Consider the following 19,470-nt stretch of genomic DNA (forward strand, 5'->3'; position numbering starts at 1 on the left):
GGAGATGGCCGAGGGGTTGGTGAATTCCTTGACGATGTTGAAAAGTTCCTTGCTGTTGTGGGCGTTGCTATCTAGTCAGTCCTTGAAGGCGGTTTTCTTGGCTTTTCGGATCAGTTGGTGGTGTGTGCGAGTGGCGTTTTTGAAGGCTTCCTTGGTGCTAGTGATTGGGTCTTTTTTCCAGGCCTTCTCCAGGGAGCGGCAGAGTTTCTTGGATTTCTTGAGATCATCGTTGAACCAGGAGGCTTTCTTGCTGCCAAGTTTGATTTGTCGTTTTTTCAGTGGTGCTAGGATGTCGGCGCTGTTGGATAACCATAGGGTGAGGTTGGTGGCGGCTTGGTCGGGGTTAGAGGAGTGGGCTGGGGGGTTTAGAAGAAGCGATGAGGAGATCTGGTCGATGGTGATTTTGTTCCAGTTTCCTTGCAGAGTTGGTTGGGGGTGGTTTTTGGATTTGGGCTTGTTGTAGGTAAAATGGACGCAGCTGTGGTCAGTCCAGAGGAGAGCCGTAGTGTGGCTGAAGGATACATGGTTGCTGGAAGTGAAGATGGGGTCGAGTGTGTGACCTGCGATGTGGGTGGGGGAAGTGACCAGTTGTTTAAGTCCGAGGTTGGCGAGGTTGTCCATAAGGGTGGTGGAGTTATGGTCGTTGCTCTTTTCAAGGTGAAAATTGAGGTCTCCCAGAAGGATGTACTCTTTGGATGGGAGGGCGTGTGGAGTGATGAAATCTGTGATGTCCTCACTGAATTGTGCGCGGGGTCCTGGAGGTCTGTAAAGGAGGGTGCCTCTAAGTGTGGTTTTGGGGTCGGTGTGGATCTGGAAGTGAAGGTGTTCAGAGTTGGCGAGATTGACGTCAGAGCTGGTAGAGATGTGAATGGATTTCTTGTGGACGATAGCGATTCCTCCTCCTGTGTGGCCGGTACGGTCCTTGCGTATGATCTTATAGTCTTCTGGGATGGCAATGGTGATGTCTGGGGCGGAAGAGGCGTTCATCCATGTTTCTGTTAGGAAGGCGACGTCCGGAGATATGGTGTCTAGTAGGTTCCAGAGGTCGATGGCGTGCCTGTGGACTGAGCGGGTGTTGAGCAGGATGCATTTTAGGTGGTTGGGGTCGGATATCTGTTGTGTGCTCGTAGATGAGGAGTTGTTCTTGGTGCCGTCGAACTTGCAGGAGTAGCAAGAGAAGGGTCCATGGGTGTGTCCAGGAGCGGCTTGGACGCAGTTGGGGGAGCGGCCGGGGTTAAGGGCTAGGAGGGTGGTGGCATCGTAGGTAATGCGGGAGGGCTGGGCAATGCGAGGGCCAGGGGGTCTGGCGCTTGGCGCGGTCCAGGCGCGGACGGGCGTAGACGGGCTTACCTTTGGCGCACCTTTGGCGCGACTGGGGCGCGGTCGCTGCGCGTGAAGGTATGAGGGATGCGTGTGCTCTCTTGTCAGACAAACTAGCTCCTTTATCACCCTATTACACTACGCATGTAAGGTTGTAAACAGATAAGGGATGGAGAGTAATGCAACATTGGAACATACATGCAAACAAAAAAAATCACATTTAAGTGTCTGCTTATTGTCAGAGAGGCATGATTGTTTTCCAGCACATCACACAAAGGTTAACAGAATTTGTCCCAGTCTTCTCCATTTCTCCATTCAATCATATTTCAACGTAGTTATGGAAAAAAGAGAGCCTTACCTTGCAATCCCCAGATTTAAAAAAAAAGGGAAGTCATCATGTTGCCAGACTGTTAACTTAAAGAACAGGAGCTAAGGGAGAGCAAAGGGGATGGACTAGGTCTTGAAATTTGAATGCCAGTGCTTGTCTGAAGAACAAGGACTAGAGAAGTGTGGCAAGAGAGGAAGAAAACATACATTTATCACTTATGGATAAATCTGTGTTCAACTTAATGGGCGCAAGACAGAGATCCTTATGTTTGGCAAAGCTCAGCTCTAGTGGACGGATGATTGGTGGCCGGTAGAACTTGGTCCCTCTCCATTGTCCAGTAGAACTGCTAGAAACATGGGCATACTTTTAGATGACCAACTATCTATGAGAGAACTGTGCCTCCATCTGTGGAACCTGTTTTGGCACTATGCGCCTCTTTAGAAAATCTTATGGTGGCTTCCGTTGAGCTCCTGTAAGACACTCGCCTAAGCTTGAATCACCAGCTGCCTGGATTATGGCAATGCCCTAATACATGCTTCTAACGAATCCCTTCTATTGAAATTGCAGGCTGCCAAAATACAGCTACCCGTATGGTAAACTACCTGCGTCCAAGAACCCGTCCGCCCCACGCTCTGAGCACCACGTTGGCTCCCTATCCCTAAGAGAGTACTGTTTAAACTGCTCTGACTTACAAATCCTTGTCAGGCTCTGGCCCAAAATACCTCCAAAACAGAGTTACTCTTTACCTTCTGAACAGGAATTGCTTTCTAGCAATCAATTTCTTTTATGTCCCTGCACTGCTAAACATGGGATCCGAGCCTTTTCTTACCTTGGCTCAAAGTACTGGAACAACCTCCCTATGTTCATCCGTGCATACACACGTCTGTACGGCTTTCAAAAACACCTTAAAACCTGGTTGTTCTAATGCTGCTCCTACTTCATCTACCTGCCGATCGTGCCCTGAGATGTCCCTATAGGGATGAGTATATCAAAATCCAACTAATATAAATGCCACAGAGCGCTATGGTTGTAATTCTACTAACCTGTGTGTTGTACTCTGGAGAAAATTCACATTTGCTATTTTGAAGTAGGCTGCAAAATAGGAGAGCTACAGTTACTGTTTTGTCTTTGGCAAGGCACCTATATGGCCCTCATTACAAGTGGCCAAGTAAATGGGCTGGAAATTCCCACCCAAATTATTGATACCAGTAACTCAGGAGGTAGGTAAATCTTGGCCCTTATTATTTGGACCCGGAGGGACCGCTAACAAATATGGAATTATCAGGGATGTCACTAATTCGGGGCCAGGCCTATCCATCCCTTGTAAGTCCTCATTTTAGCCTGGACATACACTGATTTTTGATGCTTTCATAACCACAAATCTTTAGGTCAAAGTGATCAAATTTGTGATATTCCCTTATATCTCATAATTCTGATGGTGCCCGTAACTGCAGTTATCAGCCCCTTCAGCATTGAGAGGTCACTTGTAATGAGGGCCATTCTGAGCACTACACAGATGGTGCTGACATTACAACCAAATTGCATTACTAAGTTTGTCAAAATACTATTGCTGACTATTGCCAGCTTTTAGGTGCAGTCTTCTTCCCTCATGCTCCAGATAGTGTTACTCAAATCTAATTCGGTTTCTTATTTTTATTTTTAAACTTTCCTACATGTAGTATTTGCTTTTTTTTTTTTTTACAAACCCAGGCTGTTTTTATTACTTGGAGGGTTTGAAAACACATATCTTTGTGATATTATATATTTTTTGATCTGCTGATGACTTGTTTTGCATATTGAACCCTTTCCTTTTTCTTTCCTAACAGTATGGATGGAGCCGACTTGTGCTTTGAAATAGTGAAAAGAGCAGATGCTGGCTTTGTGTACAGTGAAGCAGTTGCCAGGTATGGTGTGCTATACGATTTTCTAATTTGTTTTTTAAATAGATCAAACTTTCTGATAAAAAAAACTAATCGCTAATTTGTCACCTTAAAATACTTGCCAGGCATCAGTTTGCATCTGGAAAATAGTTCCATAACAGTGCTTACTTGTGCTGCTAGATAGTATATCACAGCTCCACGCTGCCTGCACACCTCCCCAGAAGTGATGGAGTAGAGTCTCGTACAAGTGCCACTTCTGCGTGCTGACATCAGTTCCTTTCTTTCTGCACCTTCTGATGTGAATCTGGAGCTCTGCTCCCAAATGTGTCTGTTTTCCATTGACTTCTGAAGCAATTTAACCTGAGTGTTGGGGAACAATGTCCCCACCCAGAATGACCTGCTTCAAGCCATACTTCGACTGCAGGAAGCAGATGCCCATTGGGCTAAGTTCGCGCATGATAAGATCCCCTTTATTATTATTATATCAGTCATGGACTTTCATGAGGTTTGTGTTTGGTGTCTGAGATCTGATGGAATATGACTCTTAAGTCATGGTATAAGTGGGCCCTTATGCACCTGAAGGTGAACCAATACTGGGAGCGGAAGCTGTATATATATGAACACTAGACGTTGCAGCTTTTGCGTAGGTCCTGCTCACACTCCAAGTCATGGGCATGAACTTTGTTACCTTCCCGAGCCTTTCCTACATTATCCTAACTTTGTGCTTCATTAAGTTGAAGTCCAATTTCAAGCGGATGCATAAGAAACAGAAGTGAAACTTCACCCCATCCCGCCACAAGGTCAACCAATCCTTTAGCTGGTCCTGAAGTGCTCCAAATGTCCTGGGCTGACGTCGATCCTGCAGCAGATTGAGGCATTCATGGAGGCAATGCTACAAAGTTTGTATGCTTCCAGCCTTATATGGGGTGCCTTCGGCCCGATGGGACCACAAGGACTTTCTGTTGGGTTACTATTGCCCTCCCTCCCTAAAAATGGTGCAGACTTCTACTCTGGCTCTGAGCTCCGCCCTGGTCACTGCTACCCCAACGCCCTACTGTTGCCAGGAAATAGATCTGGTTCTGATGCCAGTCTCGGAACCCTGAACCAACATCAGCTTGAGCCCGACCAATGGTGCACTATGAAATAACAAAGGTGCAACTGGTCACCATGCAAGCTGACTAATTCAGTGCCTATGCTGCACACCACCTAATGTTTTATTGTCTCTTTGGTTCTGACTCAGATCTTATACCACATCATGAGACACCCCAAAATGCTGATGGTAATTTGTTGTCTTGTAGAAGACATAATCAGTCTTCAATGTAAAAGATTGATGATGTCTTCTACATTGATTTACAAAATGCCAGTGATCCTGAAACCTCGCCTGAGACGGAGCTTTAGTCGCCACCTGGGCCACCAATAAAAGAAAGTGCCCCTTTTGCAGTGGTAGTCTGGAGGGTAGCTGAGGCACTAGAATTGCAGCTACCCTCAGTTGAGACCAAAACAAATGTTCCAACTCATATTTTGCAGCCTCGTCCAATGACTGCTGAGCCCTGGCTTCTTTTAATGTTGTCCTCACTGATACTCTGTTTGGCATCTGGTCGAAGCCGTGTTCATTTCTGCCTGCCAATAGGCATGTGGCCAAAAGTCACAGACCAGCACCTGATGACCCTGCTTTTTTTCACTAAGCCCCATGCTCCAGGGAGTCTTATTACTTTTTGGCAAGCACATGTTTTCTTTGGCCAGTTTGACACTGCACTCCATAAAATGCTGTTTGTATGCTGGGCTGCTACACACATGCTCTCTGGGGCTTGGTCAGCGAGATCTTGCTGGCGGTCCAGGAAGGCCTTAAAGTTTCTTTCACCCAGACTATTGATGATGAACAAGACTCTGGCAAATATCTTATCTGCGCAGGTCTGGATACAACCCTCTGTCTGGGGAGGGCAATTGATGATAGTGATGTCCTTTTTCGACACATGTGAGTGCATTCCACAGGAAACTCTGTTGATCTACAAGTCTCCCTATGGGGAATAACTTTGGATCGGTACCACTTTTTCAGTGACATTATAGAGACTGCTTGGAGCACTTTAAGGATAGCATGGATATGGCACACTCTTTGGAGCTATTTACCCATACCAATCAGTTCCACATCAAATGAGAAAGTTTAGAGACTAATCCATAGCCCTGGCATTTAGACAGAAACAGCCAGTGATGCATCAGACACCTCAACGCCTGGATGGTGAACTTAGACCTGCAGGAGGTGTATTTTCATAAGCCTGTGCTGTAGCCCCACAGATGTTATCTTTGGTTCAAAGTAGGTCAGGAGCATTTTCAGTTTACTGTGCTCTCTTGACCTCACCAGCGCCACTCTGGTATCCTCGAAAGTGATGACGGTGATCGCTGACCATCTTCGGAGGTAATGGTTACCAGTATTCCTGTACCTTGACGACTGGCTGTTGAAGGTGGCCTTGCCATAGTCAGACATAGACCGCCTCTGGAAAACGGTGAACCTCCGACATCTTTGGGTTTTACTATCATTGAGCCCACATACCTCCTTCCCAGAAACTTCTATTCATTGCAGCAGTTCAGGACACAGTGGAGATCAGGTTTTTCCCTCCACCAAAAGTCATCCAAGACATTCAGGCTGTGATCCCATGTTTCAGGCTTGATGGTGGATTGCAGTGAGAGCAGCTGTGAAGCTTCTTAGCCTCTTAGTTTTCTACATCCTCCTCAGCTATTCTTGGCGTTACGTGCAAGCTCTGTAATGGAATTTCAAGTTCTCATGGGCCCGGCTTAAGATGTGAAAAGGTAACCAATGTGTCCCTGCTGGGCTGGGGAGAGGGGGCGGTCAAATGGAGTAGGTGGAGAACAGGGGACTCTGGCCTCCGTCATAGGGCCAGCTCCACAACAGTGTGCTGGAGTTGCGGGTCAGTCAGATGGCTCTAAAGTCCTTCCTGTCGTTAATCAATGGGAAGCTGGTGCAGGTCACAGACAATAGCGCCACCTTGTGGTATTGCAACAGTAGGGTAGAGTAGGGTCCTGGATCCTGTGTCAAGAGGCTGTGCTCCTCTGGGGGTGATTGGAGCACCAGGATATCTTCCTGATAGTTAACCACCTGTTAAAGACCTGAAAGGCCAGAGTGGATGAACTGACAGCAGGCGCCATCTGAAAGGTCCCAAGTGGCACCTACATCCCTAGGTGCCACAGCGCATCTTCCAAAAGTGCAAACAATGCTTGATAGACCTTTCTGCCATTGTTAAGAATGCACACTGTTGAAAGTTTTGTGCTTTTTTAATTTCTGCAAGAACATTAATAAGGCAATGCATTCCTGCTGGAATGGAATACAGAGTTCCTGTGCTCCTTCCCACCCATCCCTCTCTTGACCCGAGTTCTAAAAAAGATTTAGAATACCTGGTCCCATTTCATCTTGATGACTCGCATTGGTCCAGGAGAGTGCAGTACCCAGCCTTCCTAGGAATGAGCATCAGACTTCCGATCGGAGTGCCACTTTATGAGCACCTCCTGTTTCAGTAACAGGTTAAGATCCTCGATCCGAATCTGCACAGTGTACAACTATATGCATGGAGATTGAACTCCAGCCACTGACTGCATTTGATCTTCCTTCTGGAGTGGTGGATATTAACCTTCCTGCCAGGCATCCTCCCATGAAATCCATTTTTGCTGGGTGCCGAAACAAATTTGTCTACTGGTGTGACGTTCGCAAGACTGAACCCTTACAATCAAAGCTGTCATAATTCCTTTTGTTTGTTTTATCTTGGGCACAGTAAGGTATTTTCTGGACCAACAGTCCTTGTTTCAATCACATGTTGATGTGGAATTTGTTAAAAATTCGACATGCGTGTTTTATCCCAAACTATTTGTGATGCCAATGTGGGTTCTTAACCTGGACTTGATTTTTCTCCTGTGTATGCCTTTCAAGTTAATGCATAGCTGCTTGCTGCATCTCCTTACCTTAAAGCCAGTCTTCCTCGTTGTGATTGTCAGGTCGCTGTGTAATTGACTTTCAGGCACTGTCAGTGCACCTGTCCTACACCACCCTTTTCCCGTTTAAGTTGATGCTGAGGACTCTGGTTGCATTCGACCAAAATTCTTGACTCCCTCTCATGTTGTACTGAAGTGAACAAAAAGTGAAGGATGGAGGCTTGAATTAATCTCATATTTTTAATGTACACAAGGGAACCCAATAAATACCTTTGGACCATAGGTAGTTTGCTATTAAGGATAACAAAGTTCCTCAGCAAAATCAATAAGTAGACAAATAAACTTATAGCCCACAATAAGTACTATAGTTCAACTTCCTAACCCAGCCGGGCGAGGAACGTTTTAATTTAAAGTTAGAAAAAATTGGTTGACCGTAGGAGGGTCACATACAAACATTTAGATAGGGCACAATCCTGTACCTATCCCAGGGATTAGAAAGAGCATAGGGTAAAAAAAAGTGAGTGAATCAGGGAGAAAATTTCTTACAGGCAAAAGAAAGTTTTTGGGAGCAAACTGTTGTTTGCAAATTAATAATCAATCAAAGCAAGTATCGACATACAGTGTATACAGATTAATGTACAACTTAATATCATGCAACACTGTTTTAAGCGTCAACGTTTCGTGTGCAACATTCAGTCCATCATCTTGTGTGTTTTGCAGTTCAGGGTATTGAGCAAATCTTTTATTGGGACTCCAAATGGAAACCACTTTCTTTTTGGGTCTGCTTAGGAGTGACCTCTTGGAATCGTTCTGCACTTTTTGGCAAACTCGTGCATGTACTGCACTGTTTCCAATGAGCGCTTGTGCATGTACGGCATACACCTTGCGGGAGCGAGCAGCAGTGCCATCTGTTTGCAATTATCACGCTTGCGCTTTGGAAACAGATGGCGCTGCTGCTCACTCCCGCAAGGTAAACGCTGTACATGCACGAGCGCTCATTGGAAACAGGGCAGTAAATGCACGAGTTTTCCAAAAAGTGCAGACCGACTACATAAATACAATTACATCTGTTTTCGCACCGCTACATGCATTCGTTGTTAGAGCATGGCCTTTTCTGTTCAGGCAATGACTCTTGTGATGTATGGTGCAAAATAATCAATCAATCAATCAAGACACTTATAAAGAGTACTACATACCCGAAAGGGTCTCAAGGCGCTGGGGAGGGTGGGGGGGTGAGGTGCTGCTACTGTTCAAAGAGCCAGGTCTTGAGGAGTCTTCTGAAGGCCAGTAGGTCTTGGGTCTGCCATAGGTTGGTCGGAAGGGTGTTCCAGGACTTGGCGGCGAGGTGGGAGAAGGATCTACCGGCGGCGGTCGTTCTTCGGATGCGAGGGATCCGGGCGAGGCCAGCTGAGCGGAGCTTACGGGTGGGGGTGTAGAAGCTGAGTCGTCTTTTGAGGTATGATGGGCCGGTGTTGTGGAGAGCTTTGTGCGCGTGGAGGAGGAGCTTGAAGGTTACCCTTTCGTTGACTGGGAGCCAGTGCAGGTCTCTCAGGTGATGTGTGATGTGTCTGCGGTGCGGGATGTCGAGGATCAGGCGTGCAGAGGCGTTCAGGATGTGTTTCAGCCGTCTCAGGAGCTTGGCCGACGTTCCTGCGTAGATGGCTTTTCCGTAGTCGAGACATCTAGTGGTAATTGTGACTCTTGCTTTTTAGTTTGCTGATACCAGCCACATCGGTTATTTGGAGAGCTAACCATTGATCATTTACAGGACTGGCAGCGACACCTACCGTTTGCAAAGTGAACAGCGAGACGTCCTGTTTACATTGTTACGGAAATGACGGTAAAGGGTAAGCGGAGTTGCGTAGGAAGGGCTGTGTCATTTCAGGCGGATTTTTTTTACTACTTCCCACCCGCTTTCAGTTACCTGCAAGACTTATCTGCAACACCAGTGCACACTAGCAGTTCTCTTCGAATAAACAAGTGTATGTCCCCGGTTCCAAAATCACAGTCCAAGGTAGACACCCCGTGGAACTGAACACTTTCCTGAATATGCACTTTTGAAACAAGGTTGGGGAGGAGAGGAGCGCATGCAAGACGTAACAATGGGACTAGTTTACTCACTATGTTCACAGGTTTTCTCCATAACCCAAAGAGTCGCTGTTAGTACATTAAGAAGGAGATGCCAGCTCATCTCCTGCTAAGCCATTGAATCTCCGACTTATGGTTCAAGTGCTCGACTCGAAGAAGCTGGCCCCACTCTGTGACCTCATCCCCGCTAGTCCTTGAGCTCCTTCACAGCCCTGGACGCTGTATCCCAGCAACGACTAATAGTGACATCTACACTCAACCATATCAAGAGTGGAGGGTTCTCTTCCTCGACAGCTGCCTTTGCCTACAGCCCCTTTAACTTACAGAGGGCGATTGTGTGTACTGCAGTGCTTTGCATACTGCCCCATTTACTCACAGAGGGAGCCTTTGTGTACCGCAGTGCTTTGCCTATTTGGTGTCTTGCCCGGCAGCATCCCCCTTTAACCCCCTCAATTCGGGTGGTGCATGGAAAGTTGAAGGTGCTTGTGACAGCTGGGTAAATTAATGCTCAGAGAGTGACTTGTTCAATCCAAGTGTCAAGGTTCGATCCCACAGCTATTAACCCCTTCGATGCTATTGACGGAACGGTTCCGTCATGAGCGTCGGTTGGCCGGTGCTCATGACGGAACCGTTCCGTCATGAGCCCGTTGGCTCATTAGAATGTTCAGCACAGCGCAGGAATCTGTGCCGCGCTGATGTGGTTAACTCGCCCATGTAAGTTGTAGCTCGCTGACTCCCTTTGGCAGAGGCGGATGGAGTACGGGGTGCGCCATCATATCCTGGTGTCACCAGCATTTCCAGTCATAGCAACAGCTGCGCTCAAGGCGCAGCTCAATGGCACATGCCCTGAACAAATGATATTTCACTTTACTCAATCACCTTGTATTGTATTACAAATGGACTTCATTTCATCCACTTCTGCTGCTATTAATCTGTCCTGTCATCCGTCATCTGAAGAATTTACATTTCAGGTGGCTTCTCAGCCGAGGGGATTCAAATATGAATACCCTTAAGGGAAAATTTCTGAACACCCTCCCTGCCTAGCCAGCTTCCAAGTCAGCTGTCCTCCCCTTTCTTTGTTTCCCTCTCCTGATGTTTTCCTCGCTTTCTTTTGGGATTGTTTACTTTTGGGTTTGTTTACTTTTGGGTTATTTCTGAGCATACATTGTCATAGGCACCAGTGCTTGCTTCATCCCAAGCCCTACCAACCTTGCCAAGTTCAAGGTTTTTGTTAAAATCATTGTTTTTACATTAGCGTATATGTGCTTCCTTTACTTTAAAAATCCCTAAAACACTTTTTTATTATAGCTTTTCGACATGCTGCTCTGCAGAAACGCAGCTTTACAACATAGCTTAAAGACATTGCCAAAGCCAATAGCTCTGGCTAAACACTTATTAGGTCCCAAAAGCGAAACCAATTGGCTATGCCAGTGCTGCTTCTCGCTGTTTCCATGCATCTGTTGGCAATTGCAATTTATATTTCACTTTCTATTTCGCTTTGAACATATAAAAAGTGCTGGTGAAACTCTTTTCCCATCTAAAGTTTAAGAGGAGGAGTTCATTGTTTCTTCTCAGGTAGCAGTATTTCGCCTGTTTACTATCAAATACTACATAAGGTGGATTGCTAGTTTGGCTAATTCCATAACCAGGCTGTTGCAGTGCTCAATTTTAATGAAAACGAATGCATTTGATAGATATTTGGCTGGTTGAAACGAAATGTTGCAGACTTTTCTTATGTCAAGCAGTTAACATCAAGCGAGGTGGGGTGGTGAAGGACTCTAGAATCATGTTGGAGTTGAATAGGACCCCTAAGTTTCTTTTTTTAATGTTCATTTGTTTCAACAATATAAACAGCTGAACGTAGTACAATGCTGTACGGTCATTGTTGGCAAGTAAGGATATCGGCTTCTGCATCTTGCGTGCATCATCTAAGTCCACTTTATGACCACAGTTCTTAACATTGCATATGATCATAATCCCAATTAGGTTTACATAGGGCTTTGGATGTGCACCAGGGAGGCACTGAAGAGAAGGGATGACGACTCAAAGGTGAGTTGGTGTAGAGGGAGTTACTTCGTAAATCTTGGACTAATCCTTGAGGTATGTTGACTGGGATATGTTGGAAGGGAGGAACTTTAATGAACAACTCAAAGATCAATAAGAAAATCAAAAACAGAGATCCGAAAGATGAGAAGAAATCCATTCCAAAGCTTTTCTGAAATACCAAGAGAAGGTTAGTTTATTAGCATATAAAGTGGTCAGCGGTGTAAAAGGTGACGAGATACCGAGAATAAGGCTAGAGGACTGGATGTAGCTGTATAAAGAGGTGAATAAATTGGACAAGTCATAGAGACTGTTTCCATTGAAGGAAGTTGGCCGTACATTATTTTTATTAAATTCATGATACCGAAATAGAGGCAGTGAGGAACTGTGAATGCAAGTTATTTGAGGGTGTTAAAAAGAAAATCGGAATGAGTAGTCAGCAGAATTGTTTTGTATGGTCAGTACCGTTTTAGATTTAAAGCAGCTATTCTAGGTTTCAGATGGGAATGAGAAAAAAGTATTGTGCAGCAGGACAGAACATTACATGGTAGAAGTAACTTAATGAAGTTGAGGGGAACACTTCGGACGGAGTGCTTGATGGGCTGGCCGAATGCTAGCTATGGATGGGTTTTACTGGATTGAGAAGGGTACTGTGTGTAGAGAGAGGTTGATGAGAGTAATACATGGGCATCTGTGAGTGTGTTTCTAATGGTTAAATCTTTGTTTGGAAAGTAGGATGCAAAGTTTTTGGTGGTTAAGTCAGAGAGGATAGTGATGGTGTAGCGAGAGGAGAGTATTGTTTGGTATTGTTTGAGGTTGCGATTTAGCTCTATTACCCCATGTTAGTCACCCTCTTCAGTGTAATACAAAACCATGTATTTAGATTTGTGAAATGTTAAGGGTGGTTTTGTGAATGGGTGGGAATGTAATGTAGAGGTGGATAGCCATAACACACAAACGAAGGGCAGTCATGATAGAATTCAGGATTCTAACCTTTGTGTCAAGAGATGAGTCATCTAACACTATTGATTTGAATTGACATTACAGCATGTGAGACATGCATCTTTGGCGCTACCTACTTTGCCTCACATGTATGCTGCTGTCTGACACTAAATCAAAACAGATGCAGCATACTCACCAACTCCAATTAGAAACCCTGTACTTCCATTATTTCAAACGCTGCCTACGAATGCATGTATTTGTGGTGTTGTATAACGCAGACAAGACCCAGTGGGTGTCAGAGAGCTGTACAGGGGTAAAAGATAAAAATATAAGATTTACCAGGTACAGGGTGGGTGGACCTCAGAAATTCAGGGAATGCACACATGGACCTTAGAAATTCAAGGGATGTAAACAAAAAAAAAACATAAGCAGAGTGAATATTAATATTACACATGATGAAAAGAAATGGTTGAGCCCTTTTAGTTGACTAGTGGACTCGATTGATGATCTGGCAGTAGTCTTCGTTCAGAAGACACATCATGGATGATATTGTTCCTTGAAAGTTCTTTTCTCACATCACTATTACATGGATAACAGTCACTTCGGAAAGCATTTTTGGAATAGCAGCGTTTTCATTTCACTTTTGAAAACCTTGTTAGATGGAGTTGTTGGTATGGGTTAGAGTTCTCATTCCTTTGGAATTGTCACTGAGAATGATTTTTTCAGATTTCTTCTGTTCCTGTAGATCGGATATTCTAGCTTAAGAGTGTCTGAACTCTGTAGATGCTGCTGTCCATCTGGAATGACCAAGTTTGTTTTAGCTAAAATTATGTCGGAATGGAGAGATCTGTGGCTGATACAGGCCAACTTGAGTGTATTTCTGGTCTTATTCAAGAGCCAGTTAATAGTAAGCAGGATTGTGGTATTGTAATCCTACGTTCTGCTTCCAGACACCATTCTACCTTCTGCTTCAATTCTCCTGTCCAGCTGATCCGTGAAAAGATGCCTTAAGAGGAGCAATTTACAAGTTTGGCATTACAGTGACTAAGGCATTGCAATTTTCTTGTTGGGATATGACTTTTACCTGGACTACTTTTTTTAAAGATGAGGAAAGGTTTAATTCTATGAAGATGTCTACTTTGGGATTGTGCTTTTTTTATTTGAGGGTTATTGTGTTTCCAGGTAAAAAATTCCTGTCCAGCCTCACCTTGGGATTTTACGCAGTTACAGATCGGTGACATTCCAGAATGTTAACTGTTAGCCACGACTTCACCAACATGCAGTTGTTAAGTGGGATGATCAGGAGAAATTCTGTTTTTGAGAAATGTTTTTTGAGGTGTTAATGGGTTATCAAATATTGAATTTTCTCCATTCTCAGTGATAGGAAGATATTCCAAGTATAGGAGGGCATCACCAGCAGAAAAGTGGTAGAATATGTTGGATTCCTGTTAAAAGAGAACAGAGTGGTTCCATATATAGTTTCTGGAGAATAGATGAGAGAATTTGAGCCTTGAGGAACACCTTGTTTGAGATTGGTTGGGTTAGAGCGACAGTTAAAGCTTTTAATGCAATTATCAAGATAAGAGTTGGAGCATTTTATGACCAAAACTTTGTTTCCATTTTTGTCTAGAATGTTTAAAATGATGGAGTAATTGACTTAGTTGAATGGAGCTTACAGATCTGAGAGGGTAGAAAGGCAGAAATCCCATTTGCCAATAGTACTAATGACATCCCTTTGTCTCATTTCCATGTCATTGGTGTGGGCTGGGGCTGCGCTCTAGTCGCGCCGGCCTCCTGCCCTCCCAGACTATTTAGCTTGATGTATTTCGACGCCCGCTGCCTTCTGAGTTCTCCCTAGTGGGAGAACTAGGGCTGCGAGCTACCTGTGACCAGTTACTCTCATTGCTGCTTTTTAACCTGTTGCACTTCGTCCTTTAGAACATTTTAAATCTTGTGCTGAAATTCTGTTTGGGGGCATTTTATTCATTCAGTTTAACGGGGAATTTAGTTGAGGCACTCTAACACCCCTCCTCACGCTACAAAGCTTTGTTTTCGCCTCGCCTAGCCGCTTTGGTTTGACTGTAGGCGGCGGCGGGCGCCATCTTTGGTGTGGGCTGGGGCTGCGCTCTAGTCGCGCCGGCCTCCCACCCTCCTCACGGCCAATAAATGAGCACCATGACCAGACGGCGCAGCGGGCTGGCGCAGCGGGCGCGCGCCAAAGCCGCGCCAAAGCCAAGCCCGTCTGCGCCAGTCTGCGGCCGGACACGGCCCAGGGCCACAACCCCTGGTCCCCGACTGCGTTACTCTCCTCAGCAATTAAAAGAGCTGAATCATGGTAATGTACATCAAGACTGTATTTCTGTACCTCCTACCGCTGCGGTGGGCGTCTGTCCCCCGTCCCCCCCCCCCCACCCCGTGTCTGGGGTGTAGCTACCAACTTCCACAATCTCATCTATCAGTCCATGTAGACCCTAACTACATCCCGTCTTATGTTCCGGATAACGCTTTCTCTCATAGCTGTCGAGCTGCGCTTATTAATACGCGCTCTCTTCCATCCCACAGTCTCCAGATTAGCGAGTTTATTCTCGCCCACGACCTGGATCTACTATTTGCCACTGAAACCTGGGCAGATGCCGGGTCAGGGCCGGATTTTTGCGCTGCAACCCCTGATGGATATAGTGTAGCCAGACATGACAGACCCATAGGAAGAGGTGGCGGACTCGCTATTATTTACAAGGATAAATACCGTACCACCTTTGACCCCATAAGCTCCGCCAACTGTGAAGCAGCTACCTTTGCTATCAGCATTAATTCTAAACAAGCCCTGAAAGGAATCTTATTATATTGACCTCCTGGCCCCCGACATCCCTTTCTCTCCACTTTTTCAGACTTTAATGACCATATTATAAGCTCTGATAAATATATGATACTGGGAGACTTTAACTTCTATTTGGAAGAGCAGGACAACCATGATACCATCCAACTCACTGCCGATCTCTCAAATTTCGGATTGCATCAACTGGTTAAGGGCATCACACATCAGGCGGGACATACCTTAGATGGTCTGTTCACTAATATTCCTGATATTTCTGTATTGGACATCATTCCTATCACGTGGTCAGACCATAGGGCCATTATATTTGAGTTACATATCCGGACTACAAATCTTCCTCCCCCCAGGCCACGAACCAGGATTGGGATTCGAGCCTGGAAGAAAGCGGATATCCCTCAGATGGTAGATTCCCTGACCTCTTCCTACCCTCAGGGAGGAGATATTCCTGCACTATCAGCCTCTGAATTCCAGGATTGGATTCGGAGTGCTGCTGATCAAGTGGCCCCGGAGAAACTCACAAGACCTAATAGAGCATCTCCGTCGGCCGCTTGGTATACTGAAGATCTTAGACTCCATCGGCAATACTGCAGGAACCTAGAAAGGCGTTGGAGGAAAGTCTACTGCCCTATAGCCAAACAAACCTATAAAGATGCTCTCACAATATATAAAAAGGCGATTATTGCCCGAAAAACTGTCTTTTTCTCGGCACAAATAGAGAATGCCACAAACTCTGCTAGAGAGCTGTTCTCTGTCGTCACTACTCTGTCCACTCCCTCCACGGGACCGGGGGTCGAACCCTCACAGACCTTCTGCAATGATCTCTCCACATTTTTCACCACAAAGGTGGCAGATATATATTCCTCTTTCGAAGGGGATAACAGGACTAAACATAGAGTCTATACTGAGGAAGAAGTAATTTCTGATCATAATCACGATCGCTTTCCTTGTTTCACGCCCACCACACAAGACAATATTATCAGACTCATTTCCACCACTAAGTCTGGCTCCCCTTTGGACCCCTGTCCTCCTTCCGTGATGGCAAAACTCACAGAAGTGATCTCGCGTCCACTCATGGAAATTTGCAACACTGCATTCCAGACAGGTCAATACCCCAGTCCTTGGAAGAAGGCTGTGATCAAACCCCTTTTGAAAAAACCTTCCCTGGACCCTACAGCTGTGGCCAGTTACAGACCCATTGCGTGTCTGCCCTTTCCTGCCAAAATATGTGAATCTCTGATGAACAAACAACTCTGAGTTCGTCGAGGCTCACCAACTCCTCGACGAAACGCAGTTTGGGTTCAGGAAAGGGCATGGAACGGAGACCGCCTTGATAAAGGCCTCAGATGAGATCAGGGCTATCATGGACCAGGGAGGGGCGGCTGTCCTGATCCTTCTGGATTTGTCTGCAGCCTTTGACACGGTCGACCACGCTATTCTGGTTGACCGTGTCACAGCCCTGGGGATAAACGGTATGGCCAGGGACCTTATTTCATCTTTCCTGGTAAACCGTACCCAGACAGTGAGGCTGGGAGATTTCTACTCCCCTATCTCTGCACTCCCTTGTGGAGTCCCACAGGGCTCCTCGCTAAGTCCTATGCTATTTAACATCTACGTAGCGGACTTAGCGAGGGTAATAAAGGCCCATGGGGTACGGCTTACATCCTACGCAGATGATACCCAGCTGGTTCTGGCAATCCACAGAGATGGCCCTAGTGTGGCAGCTAACTTCCAGAGAGCCATGCTCGAGGTCAGCACTTGGATGGCCTCGAACTGTCTGAGGCTTAACTCGGACAAGACCGAGATCATGACCTTCGGTAGGCTCTCTCCTGAATGGTCTTCTATCTGGTGGCCTGAAAAGCTGGGCCCACCACCTGTCCCAGTAGAAAAGGCCAGAAACCTGGGAGTGATTTTTGACAGTAAACTGTCCTTTGACCTCCACACAAACAAGGTTGTCTCTTCAGCATTCATTTTGAAAAAAATTAAGAAACTATTGCCTTACCTTCCTACCTCAGCTGGGAAGACTCTGGTCTCTACTTTAGTTTTCTCAAAAATAGACTATGGGAACGCTCTCTTTTTAAACACACAGAAGCGTGTCCTAACGAAGTTGCAGTCTATTCAGAATGCGGCTGCAAGGATTCTTCTTAACATTCCTCGTCGCAAGCCCACCACTCTTGCCATTCGTCATCTCCATTGGCTGAGAGTCGAGAGTCGTATCAAATTTAAGGCCCTCTGCATTGCCTATAAGGCAGTACATGGCGTTGGACCCAGGTTCCTCACAGAAGCCTTTCAGCTGTATACCCCCAAGAGGCAACTAAGATCGGCTAACATCTGTCTCCTCCCTGTACCGCGTACAAGAACTGCCACCTGGGGAGACAGGCGTTTTCTGGTGGCCACTCCAAAACTTTGGAATCTCTTGCCACTGGCTATTAAAACTGCCCCGAACCTGATGAGCTTTCGCAGGCTCTTAAAAACATGGTTGTTCAACCAGTAAGTTAATAGCTGATTTCTAGTAGCTCCACAAGCGCCGAGACACCCCAGGGTATTTGTTGCGCTATAAAAATTTCGAAAATAAAATAAATAAATAAATTAAATAAATTGCTGCAACCTGGCATAATACCAAGTTAAAAGCTGTTTTCTAAAATGAATTGTGTGAACTGACCAAGGCTTTAGCCAGAAAGAATAGATTAACGGTCTGTAATTGTTCCTGTTTTTGAAATCTGCTCCTTAAAAAATATATAATTTATGAGGAGAGTGACTTGTTCAATCCTTATTACAAGACAAAGGATCCTTTAGATTGTGTCCAACAAGTCTCATCCCAATTCATTTGTCACAACTATGTATTTAATTTCCGCAAATGGTTAAATTACTCCTTGAAATGAAGCCTGTACTGCATTTTGAACCATATAGGGCAAGTAACAGATCTAATTCCGTACTAGGGTGCAGTGGGGAATCTAAAGTGAAGGTATTTTTTGTGTGCATATTTGCATTGAAAGGGATGCACATGGGAAAAGCTGCACATACCCGTATTGCAAAATTTGTTCCGCAATTCAGGGAGTCTCTCGTTAAGGTCTAGACTCTGTAGGATATTGAATATAGGAGTTAACCTTGTAGATTAATTTGTGTACATTACCAAAGTGTGTTTTAATAGTGTGTTTGAATTGTTTTATATTAAAACAAAATGTTCGACTGATATTGGCTGAGAGCAATGAATTATGATCTTTGTTTTTAAATACTTATGCAGATTGTTCAAACTATACATGCTATAAAATGCTTTGAAAACTAAAATTCATTGTGTTTATTTTTTAATATATTTAAGGAGCATCAATTTTGAGGTGTGACCACGACTAATCTCTGCCTTTCCTCCAAAAGGGATTGTGTGCGGTTTCTTTGCTGTTATGCATTTTTGATTAGCCCTAAACCCTTTCTCTACCTTATCCCACAGTGGTCCTTCCATGTTTTGTGGAGTTAATTTTCGAGGAGCTGGTTTCTTTAATGATCAGTATGATCAGTACTTTATTGCAGAAGGTCTACGATTTGCAAAGGTATTTTGTAAGATTTTAATGAATTTAGACAAGTAGTCTTCGATTTCTGTACTGGTTTGACGAAAAAGCAACATTTTTCAGTTTTCTTGTGAGGTATTGTTAGGCATAGAATTGGAGAGAGGATTTGATATTGACTGTGTTCAACAGATATTTGTTTTGGGAAGATTATTTTCGAAGCAGAAACATTTTGGCCTCAATTGTTCTTTGTTTTTTTTCACTGCAGAATTTTCTCTACAGGTGGGTTTAGGCGCCAGATCTGTTCAACTGTGAGGGTTTTTCTTTCCTGTCTGTTTTTTGGAAGCCAGAGAGCTGAGGGTTTGGATAGCTAACTTTTTTGTTATTTTTGAGAAGCAAAGTCATCAGTATTCTTAGTCAGGTTCCTATCCCATTCCTGTATTTCACTATACAAGTTCTCCTTTTGGAGGATCTCCCCAGAGTTGATGATATTCTGGTTAAGAAGCCATATATGTTGACCTCTTTGGGCTATGTCAGCCATAGTTTTTTTCTGTTGGTTACTGGTCGCTATTCTAAACAAGAGGAGGGAAACAGAACCTT

At 44.9% G+C, this 19,470-nt stretch overlaps 1 protein-coding gene across 10 annotated transcripts in view; it reads left to right on the forward strand.

Annotated features, from left to right (window-relative positions):
* The window catches only part of CASK (calcium/calmodulin dependent serine protein kinase), a 1,261,401-nt gene that overhangs the window by 342,619 nt on the left and 899,312 nt on the right, over positions 1–19,470 (forward strand). For all 10 annotated transcript variants that reach the window (XM_086934112.1, XM_086934115.1, XM_086934119.1 and 7 more), the window contains exon 4: positions 3,475–3,552. In XM_086934112.1, the coding sequence (XP_086790238.1) occupies positions 3,475–3,552 (78 nt within the window). The remainder of the gene's footprint in view (positions 1–3,474; positions 3,553–19,470) is intronic.

This window comes from Lissotriton vulgaris, chromosome 8 (genome assembly GCF_964263255.1).
Source record: "Lissotriton vulgaris chromosome 8, aLisVul1.2, whole genome shotgun sequence".
Classification (NCBI taxonomy): domain Eukaryota; kingdom Metazoa; phylum Chordata; class Amphibia; order Caudata; family Salamandridae; genus Lissotriton; species Lissotriton vulgaris.